At 35.3% G+C, this 14,672-nt stretch overlaps 1 protein-coding gene across 1 annotated transcript in view; it reads left to right on the top strand.

Annotated features, from left to right (window-relative positions):
- Positions 1 to 9,321, top strand: part of CAND1 (cullin associated and neddylation dissociated 1) — a 32,645-nt gene extending 23,324 nt beyond the window's left edge. Inside the window, exons 8-15 of the mRNA XM_075495145.1 lie at positions 1,023 to 1,315; positions 1,999 to 2,140; positions 2,775 to 4,268; positions 5,044 to 5,139; positions 6,899 to 7,068; positions 7,163 to 7,327; positions 7,554 to 7,661; positions 8,770 to 9,321. Of these exons, the coding sequence (XP_075351260.1) occupies positions 1,023 to 1,315; positions 1,999 to 2,140; positions 2,775 to 4,268; positions 5,044 to 5,139; positions 6,899 to 7,068; positions 7,163 to 7,327; positions 7,554 to 7,661; positions 8,770 to 8,994 (2,693 nt within the window). The 3' untranslated portion in view covers positions 8,995 to 9,321. The remainder of the gene's footprint in view (positions 1 to 1,022; positions 1,316 to 1,998; positions 2,141 to 2,774; positions 4,269 to 5,043; positions 5,140 to 6,898; positions 7,069 to 7,162; positions 7,328 to 7,553; positions 7,662 to 8,769) is intronic.
- The last annotated feature ends 5,351 nt before the right edge of the window (positions 9,322 to 14,672 follow it).

A 14,672-nucleotide genomic window follows, 5' to 3' on the forward strand; every position in this document is an offset into this window, starting at 1 on the left:
TGAACCTGCACTCATCTGAGAAAATTGATATGGGTGGTATTGCTACTAAGTGCCAGCATTTGAATTACTTGTATACTTTTGTATTCAATTTTTGTACTGTTTTTAAACATACCTTATGAACTCACTTCTTGGAATAAAAGTATAGGATGCTGTTGCTGGGGCTAAATAATTCCAAGGGTGAATATAAAGTACAAGACAAATATTTTAAAATACTTGAAAGGTGGAAAAAGGCAGAAGCATGTAGGATAACTAAAGTGAGAAGAGCATCAGTTAATGAATTGAAAATACATATTCAGCATGGGAAAGGCTTCTTACTAATTTCCACTATACTATGTTGTTACCTAATGCATAAAATCAGAATAGATTGAAAATTGCGAAATACTCAGTGTTTTTCTATAGGATAAAAACTGGTATAGACTGAAAGGCATAACATATTGTTAATATGGTGGCAATACCTTGCCATACGTAAGCTTTATAAAAACTTGAACACACAAATAATCTGAACCCAGAGCATAGCATTCTCATTACTTTAAGAATGAATGAGCTGCATAGTTGTTGCTTTAGCGCTTGAAAAGTCAATTTGTATTGCTTATTGTATATTTTTGTTATCATTTTTGGGGGCAGAGTATGGTTTGATTTATTCCTACAAAGAAACAAACAGAATAATTTGTTAAATCTTGATCAGCTAGTAATTGCATTGTCGCTTGTGTCATGAATAAAGAGGAATATGGTTTAAATCAGTAGTCAGACTGTAAATGTGATGGGAACCACCTTGTCCTGTTTGCAGTTTAAATTAATACATGTGTAAGACTATTGTGAAAAAATTCACAGAGAATATAATTAGCCTTACGATTTAGGCAGTTTAGAAGGCTTTTTATGTATGTGTTTTAACATACTTCTGAACCTATTTCTTTGGTGTGCCTTATACAAAGAACTCAAGTGTGTTCTTATTAATTGTTTAAAATAAAACTTGATGCTTTGGTTGTCTAGACTTGAACATATGCATAATTTATTTTTTCAAGGGAGCGATGATGAATATAGTGATGATGATGACATGAGCTGGAAAGTGAGGCGTGCAGCTGCTAAATGTCTGGATGCTGTGGTTAGCACACGACATGAAATGCTTCCAGAATTCTACAAAACTGTATCTCCTGCTTTAATAGCCAGATTCAAAGAACGTGAAGAGAATGTTAAAGCAGATGTTTTTCATGCATATCTTTCTCTTTTAAAACAAACTCGGCCTGTGCAAAGTTGGCTTTGCGATCCTGATGCAATGGAACAAGGAGAGACACCTTTGACAATGCTTCAGAGTCAGGTTATTTGTCAAGATTTTTGTTACCTTTGAGAAGACATGCTGAAGTTGTGCCTTGTTCATAAGGATAGTTCTTAAAATATGCCGTATCATACTTTCTTCATACACAGGTTTACAGTTTATTACTGTAGTACTAACATAGAGAGCAAGCTGGGTAAACTGGCCCAGAAAAGTGCAGCAGTCTTGGAAACTGAAATTACCAACTCATGCAAATGTGCTTATCTGACTTCAGTTGTTTACCGTCACCTGTAAAAGTTGCATGTCCTATGAGTTTAGCCAAATTACCAAAGCAAAATAATTATTTTGTGCATTAGATGTAAGCTCTAATGATCAAGATAAAACTTGATTTGCTACAATGTATTTTATTTGCAGAATAAAAAGGATAGTGCTGAAAAACTTCTTCTAACTTAATTATTTGGGTGACTTTTGAATTGTTGCTCTCTACAGTTTTAGTAATGCAAATCTAGTTTTGTTTTGCTTCATCTCACCTTTTAAAGTTAAATTACTGTTTTTTGGATAGCAATTCTTTTGAATCTTCATTTCCCAGTGTTTATAACTTTTCTAGTTCTGTAGAGAGGTCAGAAATGGAGGGGTAGGACACACACCTTTTTTTATATCCCCCTAGTGATCAAAGATGAAAGAAATGTCAGCTATTGAATCAATTAACAGATGTGCAATGATTACAGGTCCCCAACATAGTTAAAGCCTTGCACAAACAGATGAAGGAGAAAAGTGTGAAGACTCGTCAGTGTTGCTTTAACATGCTGACTGAGCTAGTAAATGTATTACCTGGAGCCCTAACACAACATGTTCCTGTACTTGTACCAGGTATGAGAAACATATTATTAACGTAAAGATTTATTAGTAAATTGGGTGTGAAGTTTTGAAATCATTAAGTCTTGACTGCTTTTTGCAAAAGCTTTGAAGTGCTGCTTCTATTTAAAGAAATTGGCAAAATAATTAGCTACTGTGTGGATCCATATAAATATTTTAGTGACACATTTCCACTAATCTTGAAAACAAGGGTTGGCTCTTAGATTGAGATTTTTTTTCTACTATATCTAAAAAAAAAAAAAGTTAATTTGCTTCTTAATTGCAAGATCAAATTGCCTTCTTTCTCATCTCAACAGAGCGAAATATTGTCCATATTTTAGCTTTTGGGACCTAAAATGTTGAATTTTGAAGTAACAAGGAAAAGTAAGTTTGGAAAAGTTAAAGGTTCAGAATCCCATTATAATTAAGAAAATAAATCACAAACATCAAATGGCCCATGCCCTCTGTGTAGAAGAAGTTTGAAAACTATTTGATTGAATAAAATGGTGAAGGGAGCTTGGAAGCATTCAAGAAAGGCTGGGAGCAGGAAAACATAGCTTGAGTATAGCTGCCTTCCTTCAGAAATTTTGAAGTGTTCTAATAGAATATAAATACCTAACCTAAAAATACATTTTTCTTTTTCTCCCAGGAATAATTTTTTCACTGAATGACAAATCAAGTTCTTCTAATCTGAAGATAGATGCTTTGTCCTGTTTGTATGTGATCCTCTGCAATCATTCTCCCCAAGTCTTTCATCCTCATGTTCAAGCATTGGTACCTCCAGTTGTAGCTTGTGTTGGAGACCCATTTTACAAGATAACATCAGAGGCGCTTTTGGTTACCCAACAACTTGTGAAAGTCATTCGTCCTTTAGACCAGCCTTCTTCCTTTGATGCTACTCCTTACATCAAAGATTTGTTTACTTGTACAATTAAGAGATTAAAGGCTGCTGACATTGATCAGGAGGTAAAAGAAAGGGCAATATCTTGCATGGGTCAAATAATTTGTAGCCTTGGTGACAGCCTAGGCACAGACCTGCCTAGTACACTTCAGATCTTCCTAGAGAGACTGAAGAATGAGATCACTCGATTAACTACAGTGAAGGCCATGACATTGATTGCTGGTTCTCCTTTGAAGATAGATTTGAGACCAATCCTTGGAGAAGGTGTTCCTATTCTTGCTTCTTTTTTGAGAAAGAACCAGCGAGCCTTGAAACTGGGCACTCTTTCTGCTCTAGATATTTTAATTAAGAATTACAGTGACAGCTTGACAGCTGCCATGATTGATGCTGTCCTGGATGAGCTTCCACCTCTGATTAGTGAAAGCGATATGCATGTATCGCAGATGGCCATCAGTTTTCTGACAACGCTGGCTAAAGTATATCCTTCCTCCCTGTCAAAGATTAGTGGCTCCATTCTCAATGAACTTATTGGGCTGGTGAGATCGCCTCTACTTCAGGGTGGAGCACTCAGTGCTATGCTAGAATTTTTCCAAGCTTTGGTTGTGACTGGTACAAATAATTTAGGCTATATGGATTTACTCCGCATGTTAACGGGTCCAGTGTACTCACAGAGCACAGCACTTACTCACAAGCAGTCTTACTATTCCATTGCCAAATGTGTTGCTGCCCTTACTCGAGCCTGCCCTAAGGAAGGACCAGCTGTTGTAGGTCAGTTCATTCAAGATGTCAAGAACTCAAGGTCTACGGATTCCATTCGGCTTTTGGCTTTGCTTTCTCTTGGGGAAGTTGGGCATCACATTGACTTAAGTGGACAAATTGAGCTGAAGTCTGTAATACTAGAAGCATTCTCTTCTCCTAGTGAAGAAGTCAAATCAGCAGCATCTTATGCATTAGGCAGTATTAGTGTTGGCAATCTTCCTGAGTATCTGCCATTTGTCTTACAAGAAATAACCAGTCAACCTAAGAGGCAATACCTTCTTCTTCATTCCTTGAAAGAAATAATTAGCTCTGCATCAGTGATTGGTCTCAAACCATATGTTGAGAACATCTGGGCCTTACTCCTGAAACACTGCGAATGTGCAGAAGAGGGTACAAGGAATGTTGTTGCTGAATGCTTGGGCAAGCTTACGTTAATAGACCCAGAGACTCTACTTCCACGACTCAAGGGATACTTGGCATCAGGTGAGTAGTAGTAACTCATCTACATATTGTAGCAAATGGTCTTACACTATCTATTAATAAATTGATCTAGTTTTGCAAATTATTTGCTTAAATTTTGTGATACTCTTCAAGTTTTGCTTTCCTCCCGCCCCAACAATGTGAAGCTTAGATGGTTCCATTTTTACTAGAAGAAATTAGTCATACATGAATTAATTTTATGGTCTGCTTTCAGACTGTGGTATTTCAATTAATGATGTTATGTTTAACTAAGAGTTATAAACTTCAAGGGGAAGGAGCATGGGCAACAACGGGACAGCACTACTTGACAAACCAGTTGCAACATGTTGACACTTTGGTTTAAATTACAGTATTCCTAATTTTCAGATAAGAATTTTGAAATTTTTAAGCATTAGGAAGGATCATTATGCATAATTCATTAATCAGTTTCATATCAAGAATATTGTGTTTTCTTTGTGTGCTTCTGCTTTAAAGAGGAGAGTGGTTTGTAGGCCTATGTGGTGAATTAAAAAAATCTGTCCTAATAGGCTCATTACTTGAATTTTCTGTAGCAGATAATGTTAAATGTTTATCACAAATGTTATGGTTTCTCTTCCTCTGTTTAAAATGGAACACAAGAACATCTATGGAGAAAACATTGCGTTGCTAGTAATAAGTAACATTTCTTCTTTAGTGTTCTTAAGAGTATCATAGGATTAAAAAGAATGGAATTGAACATGACAAATTCTGTAGTTGTACTGTTCTATTGTTACATATTTACACATTTGTTTCATATTAGGGTCCTCATATGCTCGAAGTTCAGTGGTTACTGCTGTCAAGTTCACTATTTCTGATCATCCACAACCCATAGACCCACTCTTGAAGAACTGCATAGGTAAGTTCTTTACTTTAGTAACAGCTTCTACATTTTCAAGCAATAGAATTGCACTTAAAATTGTTTGTTGTGTTTTCAGAAAAAAATATTTTGCAGGTACCAGAATTAGCTGCTAATGGTAACTGTTGGAACACTTATAAAATATTTCCATATTAGCCAACTATTTCTATTAATTCTAACTTCTTTGAATTCTGAGCAGTAAAATTTGTGTGATAAAAATGGTATGTATTGAAGCTGCGATGGGCAAAGAATACAAGGAGGTAGGGCTTTTAGGAAGACGGTACCCAAAAGCTGGTTTCCTTTCTCATGCTCTTGCCAAATTATATCAGTTTGATGTATTAAGGTACTGTCTTTACCAGAAGGGTGGTCTTGGAAATACTTGACGTTCAGTCATTTAAAATATATATGCACATGTGAATTCTGAATATTACCAGGTGGCAAATTGTAAATTTGGGTCCTTAGGATTCTATAATGCTTTGTGATCTGAATGTTGTTGGAAGTGTGTATATTTTTACAGGGATAAGGTAATTGGAGCTTTCAGTATAACATCAGTATGATGAAGAGCTTTGCAATGCTGTCGGTTTTTGATCTTTCTTCATTTGTATGACAGAGTATTGTAGATTTGTTTAATATGCTATGGTGAATGTTTTATAGTGGCTTGATTACAGGTTTAAAGATCTGTAAAAATTGTGTATACTGCTAAAACTAATGGGGGAAAAAAGATTAATCTTTGAAAACATACAGTTTTGTAGAGAGCAAAGTTTTTATTTATGGGGAAGTGGTGTCAGTTCCTATATGTTATTTTCATCACTAAGCTTAAAATTTTTTAATAATATGTTAAAGAATTGACTATGCTTGTAGGTTTTTCCTCCTGCTGTCCCTCCCACTGAAGCTGCCTTGCCTGTTTGGTTTCTGGAAATACTTATTGATTATCCAGTCAAAAATCTATTGGTATCTAGTACTTTAAAAATCTCAGTCATCTTTAGTTTTGTTACCCAGGGTTTTTTTTTTCCGTGTAGAAGTCACTTTGATGTTTACATCCTTTTATTTTTCTCCTTATAAAAATTTCACTCCTCTTGGAAGTTGCTAGTAAAACTTACAAACATTGGGGAAAAATATGATTATTCCTGCAGGCATTTATTTTAACAAGGCTGTGTTGTAGAACTATAGACATTCTAAATTGAAAATGCCTAGAGAGTGTGGTGGGGTGGGATGGGATGAAAGAGGTGTTGCTACGTTAATATATACTGAGTGGGCTTATCTTCTGGTAATTTAGGAATTCTCAATATAAGCCAATTTAGGGGTTAAAAATCAATATATTTATAGTTTCCATAAGAGGTGTTATCTAATTCTTGAACTGCAGAATTTAAATTAGTTTTCTAATGCATATTCTGAGAGACTTTAATGGAGAAAAGCAAAGATTGTTTTAAATATAATTTTCATTAATTTACATGCTATACATTTAAAAAAAAAGTTGAAATATCATTAAGTGATAGCCATTTATTTTGGTGGTGGTTTTTTACTTCTGTTTCATTATCTGAAATGCTATATATCTCAGTTATATAATACTCTTGGTATGATTATAATTAGATTTATTTGTGTAATCATGCTAAAATAGCAGGTATTGGTCTGTGTTACATCAAAATAAGTCCTGCACTAAATATGTCCTTTTGAAAGGTTGAAACTAAGCAAAGGTATTTTTAAAGTAGCAAATGAAAAAGATCCTCATAGGTTGACTTACTTCTGTACATGATTGCAGGTGATTTTCTGAAAACATTGGAGGACCCGGATCTCAATGTCAGGAGAGTAGCCCTAGTGACATTTAACTCAGCTGCACACAATAAACCATCATTAATAAGGGACCTCTTAGATACTGTGCTTCCTCATCTTTACAATGAAACAAAAGTCAGAAAGGAATTAATCAGAGAGGTATGTTAACTAAGAAAAACAGTGCTAAATGTAAGTAGATTCTTTGTTTTTCTAAATATATTACTTCTTAACTTTGTTTTTTATTTGCTGACAGGTGGAAATGGGACCATTTAAGCATACAGTTGATGATGGGTTGGACATAAGGAAAGCAGCTTTTGAGTGCATGTATACTCTTTTGGATAGCTGTTTGGATAGACTAGATATATTTGAATTCTTAAACCATGTTGAAGATGGCCTGAAGGATCACTATGATATTAAGGTTAGCTGTCATTTTTCTCTGTGTAAGCAGGGACTTAGTAAAAATATTTTAAATAGCGAGTAGACTGAAATGGTAAAAATATTGCTTCATATGCTTAAGCACTTCACTATATTTGCTATTTTCATTGAAGTGTTGCTGTTAAAAAGGTTACACAGCATTGTAGGAAATATATCTCTGTATATGTGCTGAGCGTAACTGATTGTTGAATTGGTTTCTCTCAACCTAGATGCTAACCTTTTTAATGTTGGTGAGATTGTCTACCCTTTGTCCAAGCGCAGTGCTGCAGAGGTTGGATAGGCTCGTTGAACCTTTGCGTGCTACATGTACAACTAAGGTATTGTTTTATATTTAAAACCTAAGTTAATTATTTTGTGTTGTCTTATGGAAGTATAAATGAACTCGTGTAGGAAGAATACTTCTGAGAATCTAGCTGTATTGCTGCTGCATTTCCTGAGTCATAGTTCATAAACTGCAATAGGGCAATATAAATATGTGGGCCCTTATATATGTATTAAATGTCTTTAAATTACAAATGGAAGAGTAGACTTATTAGCTTCTTTTAAAAATCCTCTATTTCTTTGATGCCATTTCTTTTGTTCCTTCAAAATCTAGCTGCCACTTGGGCAACCTGTAAGTCTCATTTCATGATAAATAGTGAAACTGGAATACTGAGAGTTTTTCTGACTTGTAATGATTATGTTGTTGCAGACAAGCATTTGGTGACTAAGGATGGAGGCAGTGTAAAGTGGTCCTATTTTTGTTGGGGTGGTTTTGTTTTGTTTTTCCCTTCTTCATTTATATTACAAGATTCTTGTGTCTTGGCACAGTTAGTCTTCTTCCATTCCTGCTCTTGTCTTGATCCACCTGCATGCTCTGACAGTCACTTAATGTCTGATTTACCTTGCTTTTCCATTACTGTAATCTGCTATATTTCACATCAAGAAATTTGACTGCTTTTAATAATAACTTATGTTTGTATCACTGAAACATCTTTGAGAATTATTACAGAAGGTTAAGCATTTATTGTAATAAAGGTCAGCTTTTTAAAAATTTCTATTCTCTGGAAACTGGAAGTGTTGTGATAATATAATTTTAATGTTGTTTACTGACTTTACTAGGGAGAGGTTGGCTGCTATAATTGTTTTGATTTGGTAATTGACTTGGCAGCTTACAACCTTTTTCTGCTTACCTTGAAGTATTCAAGTTTCAGTCTTATTTGTAAACTGCTGATAAAAAGTCTGCTAAAAAGTAGATGTTTGGAGGGGTGTTTTTGCTTGTTTGTTTTTTTTTTTTAAGAGCTTAGGCCGTTTTGAGAGCTGTGCAAAATGGTAGTATGGAAGGAAATAGGTCTTTGTAAGATACATTTTTTTTTTTTTTAAGGCGGGTGTAGAGGGAGGTTTAAGCAAAAGTTTCAAACATATTTTCATTTTTTTTTTCACTAGGTAAAGGCAAACTCAGTGAAACAGGAGTTTGAAAAGCAAGATGAACTGAAACGATCTGCTATGAGGGCAGTAGCAGCGCTTCTAACCATTCCAGAAGCAGAGAAGAGTCCATTAATGAGTGAATTTCAGTCACAGATAAGCTCTAACCCTGAGCTGGCAGCCATCTTTGAAAGTATCCAAAAAGATTCATCATCCACTAACTTGGAATCAATGGACACTAGTTAGATGTTTGTCCAAAATGGGGACCATTATGTTGAACCATATGATGCACTGAATTGACAGGTTATGAGTAAGAAACAGAAGTATCTAATCTACACATTGTTCCACTTTATTTACCTTTATGGAGACAGTTGGCTTTTCCCATTGTTGCTTTTCTAGCATTTATTCCAGAAATGTATTTCCATAATCCAGAGTTTGTTAACCACTCTTGTTTTAGTGGATTTGGCCACATTTGGGAATTAAAAAGTTGACGCATGGTGTATGGAAATAGGTTCCAAGATCCATTTGCCCTGTAATGTTTAGGATTAAAATGTCAAAATTTTGTGACCATGATTTTTTTTTTCTTTTATTCACTCTTTCTACTTGTAAACAAAAATAGGGGGGGGAGGTGGGAATCAAGCGTCCAGGTGCACCATGTTTTTGTATAACTTTTTATTCTTTTTTGTTTCAGCTTCATAAATTGGTTTGGCTGGCAGATGAATTCTGTGTAAGACTTATTATATTAAAGAGAGGATTTGGGCACAGTTCAACAAAAGCAGACATAAATATCATTTTTAAGGTGTGGGGATTAGAAAACAAATATCCCTGTTGTGCACACTAATTTTGCATGAGCAAGTTTACAAATATATATTGTCTGTAAAACAGCATGTGCAGTTTATTCGTAATGCAAGTTAAAATAAGTTCTACTGTATCAGTGCAGTTTTCAGGTATTTTGACATACAGAACATTCATACAGGAAGGGACGAATGAAAGTTGGTTGTCTAAACATGGTTTATTTAAATGCCAGTAGTATGACCCTGCAGATGTTCTTACATATGACAACTCCTGCAGTTTTCATGGTTTTTCATACTCAAAGGCTGGATCCCCTGGAATTGAGGTGGACAAACCAGAAGATCGGAGGGAAATAGGATGAGATGGAGGTAAAATAAGCAGAGAACAACAATAGCTGCTCAGTGGCTGCTGAACTCTGGATTCAACTTTGCTTTTGTTATAAAAGTATGAAAGGAGGTTTCTGCAGTGGCTTCTACCTCCTGTTCTTCATCCAACAGCTGTTCTTAGGGCACTAATGTATGGTGTTACCTAGACAAGTATTGCCAGACCATCATCTTGTGCCTGTCAAAAGGTTTTCTGGCACATGGAACCACCAGTAGATCGCAGTGCTGCAAGTGTCATACAGTATTCTGGCGAGATAGGAAACAGGGAATGGTCTTAAGACTGGAGAGAGATAGAAAGCAAACGGATACAAGAAAAAAAATCTGCCATGAATATGCTGAGGTGATCTAAAAGTGGACGAGAAGGTGATAGCTGGCAGTCCTGCAATGAACTGGATTTGGGAATTCAATGGCAAAAGATGGGGAACCACTGCCTCAAATTGAGACTTGTCATTACTTGGTTAATGCAATTGCTTAGTTGTCTTTTTTTAGTCAGATCTGAATTTGATTTTTCTCTAGTTAACTGGTATTTTTTAGCTAGTTTGATATTTTGGAAATCTGTTACATGGATACGTGGCATAAGCTGCTATGTGATTAAACAAACATACAGTTTTATGACCTCAGAGATGGTTTCCTGTGAGCATTGGGGTTTGGGGGAAAATTCTTCACCTTACACACTAGCAGCTTGGGAAAAGCAGGGGAGATACTGGTGCATTTTACTTTAATAAAAGGACCTGAACGAAGGGATCTATGAGCTCATTCAGTAGTAACAATTTTAATGCTGTAGAAATTTTTGAAATTGTAGCTTTCTCTGTCTCCAAAGTCTTCATACTAATGTAACAATTGTCTTCTAGAAGTAGAAATAAATGAGATTAAACGTACCAACATATCTAAATGTCATGAAAAGGAATGGGATTACTCTAGAGAGAAACCATATGGTAGAAAAAGCACTGTGAATTAGGTGCATTTTATCTTGCTGTATAACTCATCTACTTCAATTACAGCAATATACAGGCCTCCTAATTAAGAATCTGTTGTGCTAATTAGTTGTCAAACTAATCTTAGAACTTTTGTGTTAAGTTTTCAGAATGCATTAAAATGTTTTATAGACCTAAAGCTAGGTGTGAGAATGGTATGATAAACATGAAATGTGAGGCTAAAATATGTAAATGGAGTAGGTGACAACGGTAAGTAAACAGAGTAGTTACATTTGTAATTGAGAGATTTGTCTGTGTTTATGTACTACCATAATGTCTGATGTGGTGGATGAAAATAATCTTCGCTTTGTTTTACAGTACATTACAGTGGAGCAAGCTTAAGGACAGAAGAGAAGGTTGAGCTATATTACATAGTGAATGCTTTCTTTGCAAGAGAGTAATTTTCACTTTGACTACTGATGAAGCAAGGTGGGAACATAAGAATTAAGTCTTCCCTGTAAATTACAGAAATTGTAAGAGTATGGTTCTCTCCAAGTAGCAGTGGGTTATTTTGGTGACACAGGAAGACAGGCTCATAAAGGTTGTAACTGCACCATAATTACTGAAATTACTTATCAGTTTTAGAAAATGTAACCAGGTTAGGTGTTCAAATTCCACTAACATTCACTGGATCGCTTGATTGAAAGGTTTTTTGGTTTTCCCCCCTATATATCCAAGTATTTGGGTAAATGTGGTGTATTTATGCTTTTAGTGCAATTAGGTTCAGGTAATTCTGTTAAGGATAATGTCAGGAATACCTGTAGCTGTCCTTTAAATGCTTGATATTTGAAACTAAAATATGAAATTACTCTCACTAAAACAAAACCAGAATTCTGAAAGGCCACTCTTAAAGATTTTTGGTATGATTAGTACTTTCTCTAGTGTTTTTCATCATTTTGCACACAGGCAATTGAGACCAATTAATAAGCTTGCACATAATATAGAAATGGTTAGCTAGTCTTTGCGTTGTAGATTCTTGCCTTTAAATATTTTTGTATCTCAGAAGTACTTAATGCTCTGATTTTCCATGAAAAATCTTGCCATCCTTGTGAGGGAGGTCTTTTCTAAAATTATAAATTGAAAACTCAAGTACGTTAAGAACGCTGCACTTCAATCATGTAAATTGATTTTTTTAATATCATTTTCCTTCAAAATGTTACATCTAATATAGCAGTTGACAAAATAAAAAGAGCTGAACTACTTCCAGATTGTATTTTTATAAGGTGAACAAAGCAGTACATATGCATGTAAGCAGCATTGCTTCTTTCAAATGAAGGATTGCTTTAACATTTCATCAACTCAAATTAGAAATAGGACTTAAAAGTTCCTATCTGCTACTATTGTATTTGGCTTAACAGATATACTCAGTAATGATGCTAGAACAAGTTCACCCTGCTCTGGTGGACGGGTTAGTAGCAGTGATTTAGCAACTGTTCTCATATTTACTGGTACTTGTCCTTCCTTGCCTCCCCTTGAGATGACTTTAAAAGCAAAGTAACATGTGGCCTTGGAAGTGTGGGGGGCTTTTTTTGTTTTTGTTTTGTTACTCCTGATCATTCTGACTGAAATGACACTTGTTCCTGCCAAATACCAAACAGTTAAGCCTGCAGTGTCTGAGTTTAATTTCCCTGTTGCTCTAAACGTCAGATAAAAAGTACTTCTTTTGTTGTTACTGTTCTTAAAATTGATTTTGGAGAAATGGCAAATACTAGTCAGTTTATTACTTTCTTTTTGTCCTTGTTTCCTCCTTGCTATGAGATGGAAAGCTTTGCTTTGCTGCACTATTGAACATGAACAGGCAGGCGTTGTGACAGCAAGCATTGCCCCTGCTCTAGAAGAGCTCTTCAGTATAGAGTTACAGCTCTTACACCAAAACTGAGCTTTTTCATCGGTATCCATTTATAATTTTTCATTGTGTCTGAGTTTGGGGGAGGAGAAGGAAATCGGAGTTCTTGAGAATAATGAAGTAAATTAATCTTCCGTGACCAGTGTTCGTGAAGCGGGGAGGTTTTCTGCAAGAGGTGCTTTTGTGAGGATCAGGCAATTTTGTCTTAGTGGGGAGTTAGACTTCTTTAGATTTGTTTCCACCCCATGAGGCTTTAATGTTTCCACATAATCTTTGATAAGGAGAAAACTGCCTTCAGAAGGTCATCCATCTCCCAAAACAAACAAAAGGGTTTCTGTTGATTTTAGTCTGTATATTGTGGTTTAGAACATAACCCTGAACCAGAGAAGAAATAAGAGTGTGTTTCTGAGAACCACACAGACACTGGCTGGAAGACAGATGTTACCTGAAATGTAGCACTGAAAAAGAGAAAACGAAATTGTAAAGTGAGAATATTTTCATTTAAAATAATTCTCCTTTCTTTTGTGTTCTGCCTTTGATCATATTTTTGAAGAATGGGAAATACAGAAGGAAAAAAAAGTAATTAGCAAGCTGTGAATTTCTGTGGTCTCAGAACTTAAGAGTTTAATTTCTATTCCCTGCTGCTTCCTTTAAAAAAAAAAATAATCCAACCAGAGGTATTTTGACAAAAGTACATAGTAATTCTGAAGACTTCTATTCTGAAGGAGTTAAAAGGGTTTTTTTATTACATTTTCATTACTTTTTCTTTTATTCTGAAGAAATTCTTTCCCCTTCATATGTGGATTTCTCCCACCTGACAATGTGGAGGCAGTTCAATATGGCTGCTGCAGAGTCTAGGAAATAAGCTGTGTTGCTTGGTTCAGTGCAGTAAAGATATTCCTGTAGTAGATAAAAGTTTGCAATTCACTCTTTCCCAATGTTCTTTTATTAATAGATTTTTTTAAAAAAAAATTGTTCACATATGACTGTAGTTTCCATTCAACCTCCAGCCTTTCTTCTCTTCAGCTGAGTAAGTTTTGGACTGTTAATCATTTGATTACTGTTACTTTGGTGCCACCATTCCTGGGGATTCCTGGTGTTGTAATCTCAAGTCCTCTAGAAGACTTTTTTTCTTTCTCCAGTCCTTACTAAGGTTATTTGCCAGAAGGCTCAGGTTTATCTCCCATATCTTTGACATTTCCATTGTGCATAAAGACAATTCTTTCATGAATTGCATGTAGTATCCATTGTACGGAGGGATTTCTCAGAGAGATGCTATGCTTAACCACAACTGAATGCCAGTTTGGAGGAAGTTCATAGTTCAACCACTCCCCTCTGCAGTGAAAATCCAGTATACCTAAAATTCACTGGAATTTAGAGTATTTAAAAAAAATAAATACACATTTAAAACAATTTTGTTTTAAAACACATTTAAAACAAAATAAAACAGTTTGTTCCATGTGCAGCATAACTAATGGAATGTGGCTTCATGTAAATTTTTCTCTTGCCCCTCTATTTCTTAATGTTTGCACTGTATCAAATGATCTGCAGCTCTAGACCAGCTTGCCAGTAAGAAGGTATTTTGTGTTGTAACAGCTAAGTTCTGCCTACTGATGGAACGTATAGGAGGAGCTACTTCGATTCTTTTCCCTCCACAGCTACTGATCTTCACAGAGATAACAAACTTTGAAATGTCAGCCATGTTTGATGGAAGGGTAAAAATTGACCAGCATTTAAAAAAATAAAATATTGGAATTCCCATGATCCTGATTACTTTTCAAAGTCAAACAACTTCACCATGTCTTTTTCCAAATGCCAAGATGATTAAACGAGTCTTTAGTAGGAGGAAGATACTAAATTAAAGTGACTGAGTTGCACTGACTTCTTCTTTTCCCTAACACTGTAGGCTGAAAACCTATATCTTTGGTT

This window comes from Mycteria americana, chromosome 1 (assembly GCF_035582795.1).
Source record: "Mycteria americana isolate JAX WOST 10 ecotype Jacksonville Zoo and Gardens chromosome 1, USCA_MyAme_1.0, whole genome shotgun sequence".
NCBI classification, from domain to species: Eukaryota; Metazoa; Chordata; class Aves; order Ciconiiformes; family Ciconiidae; genus Mycteria; species Mycteria americana.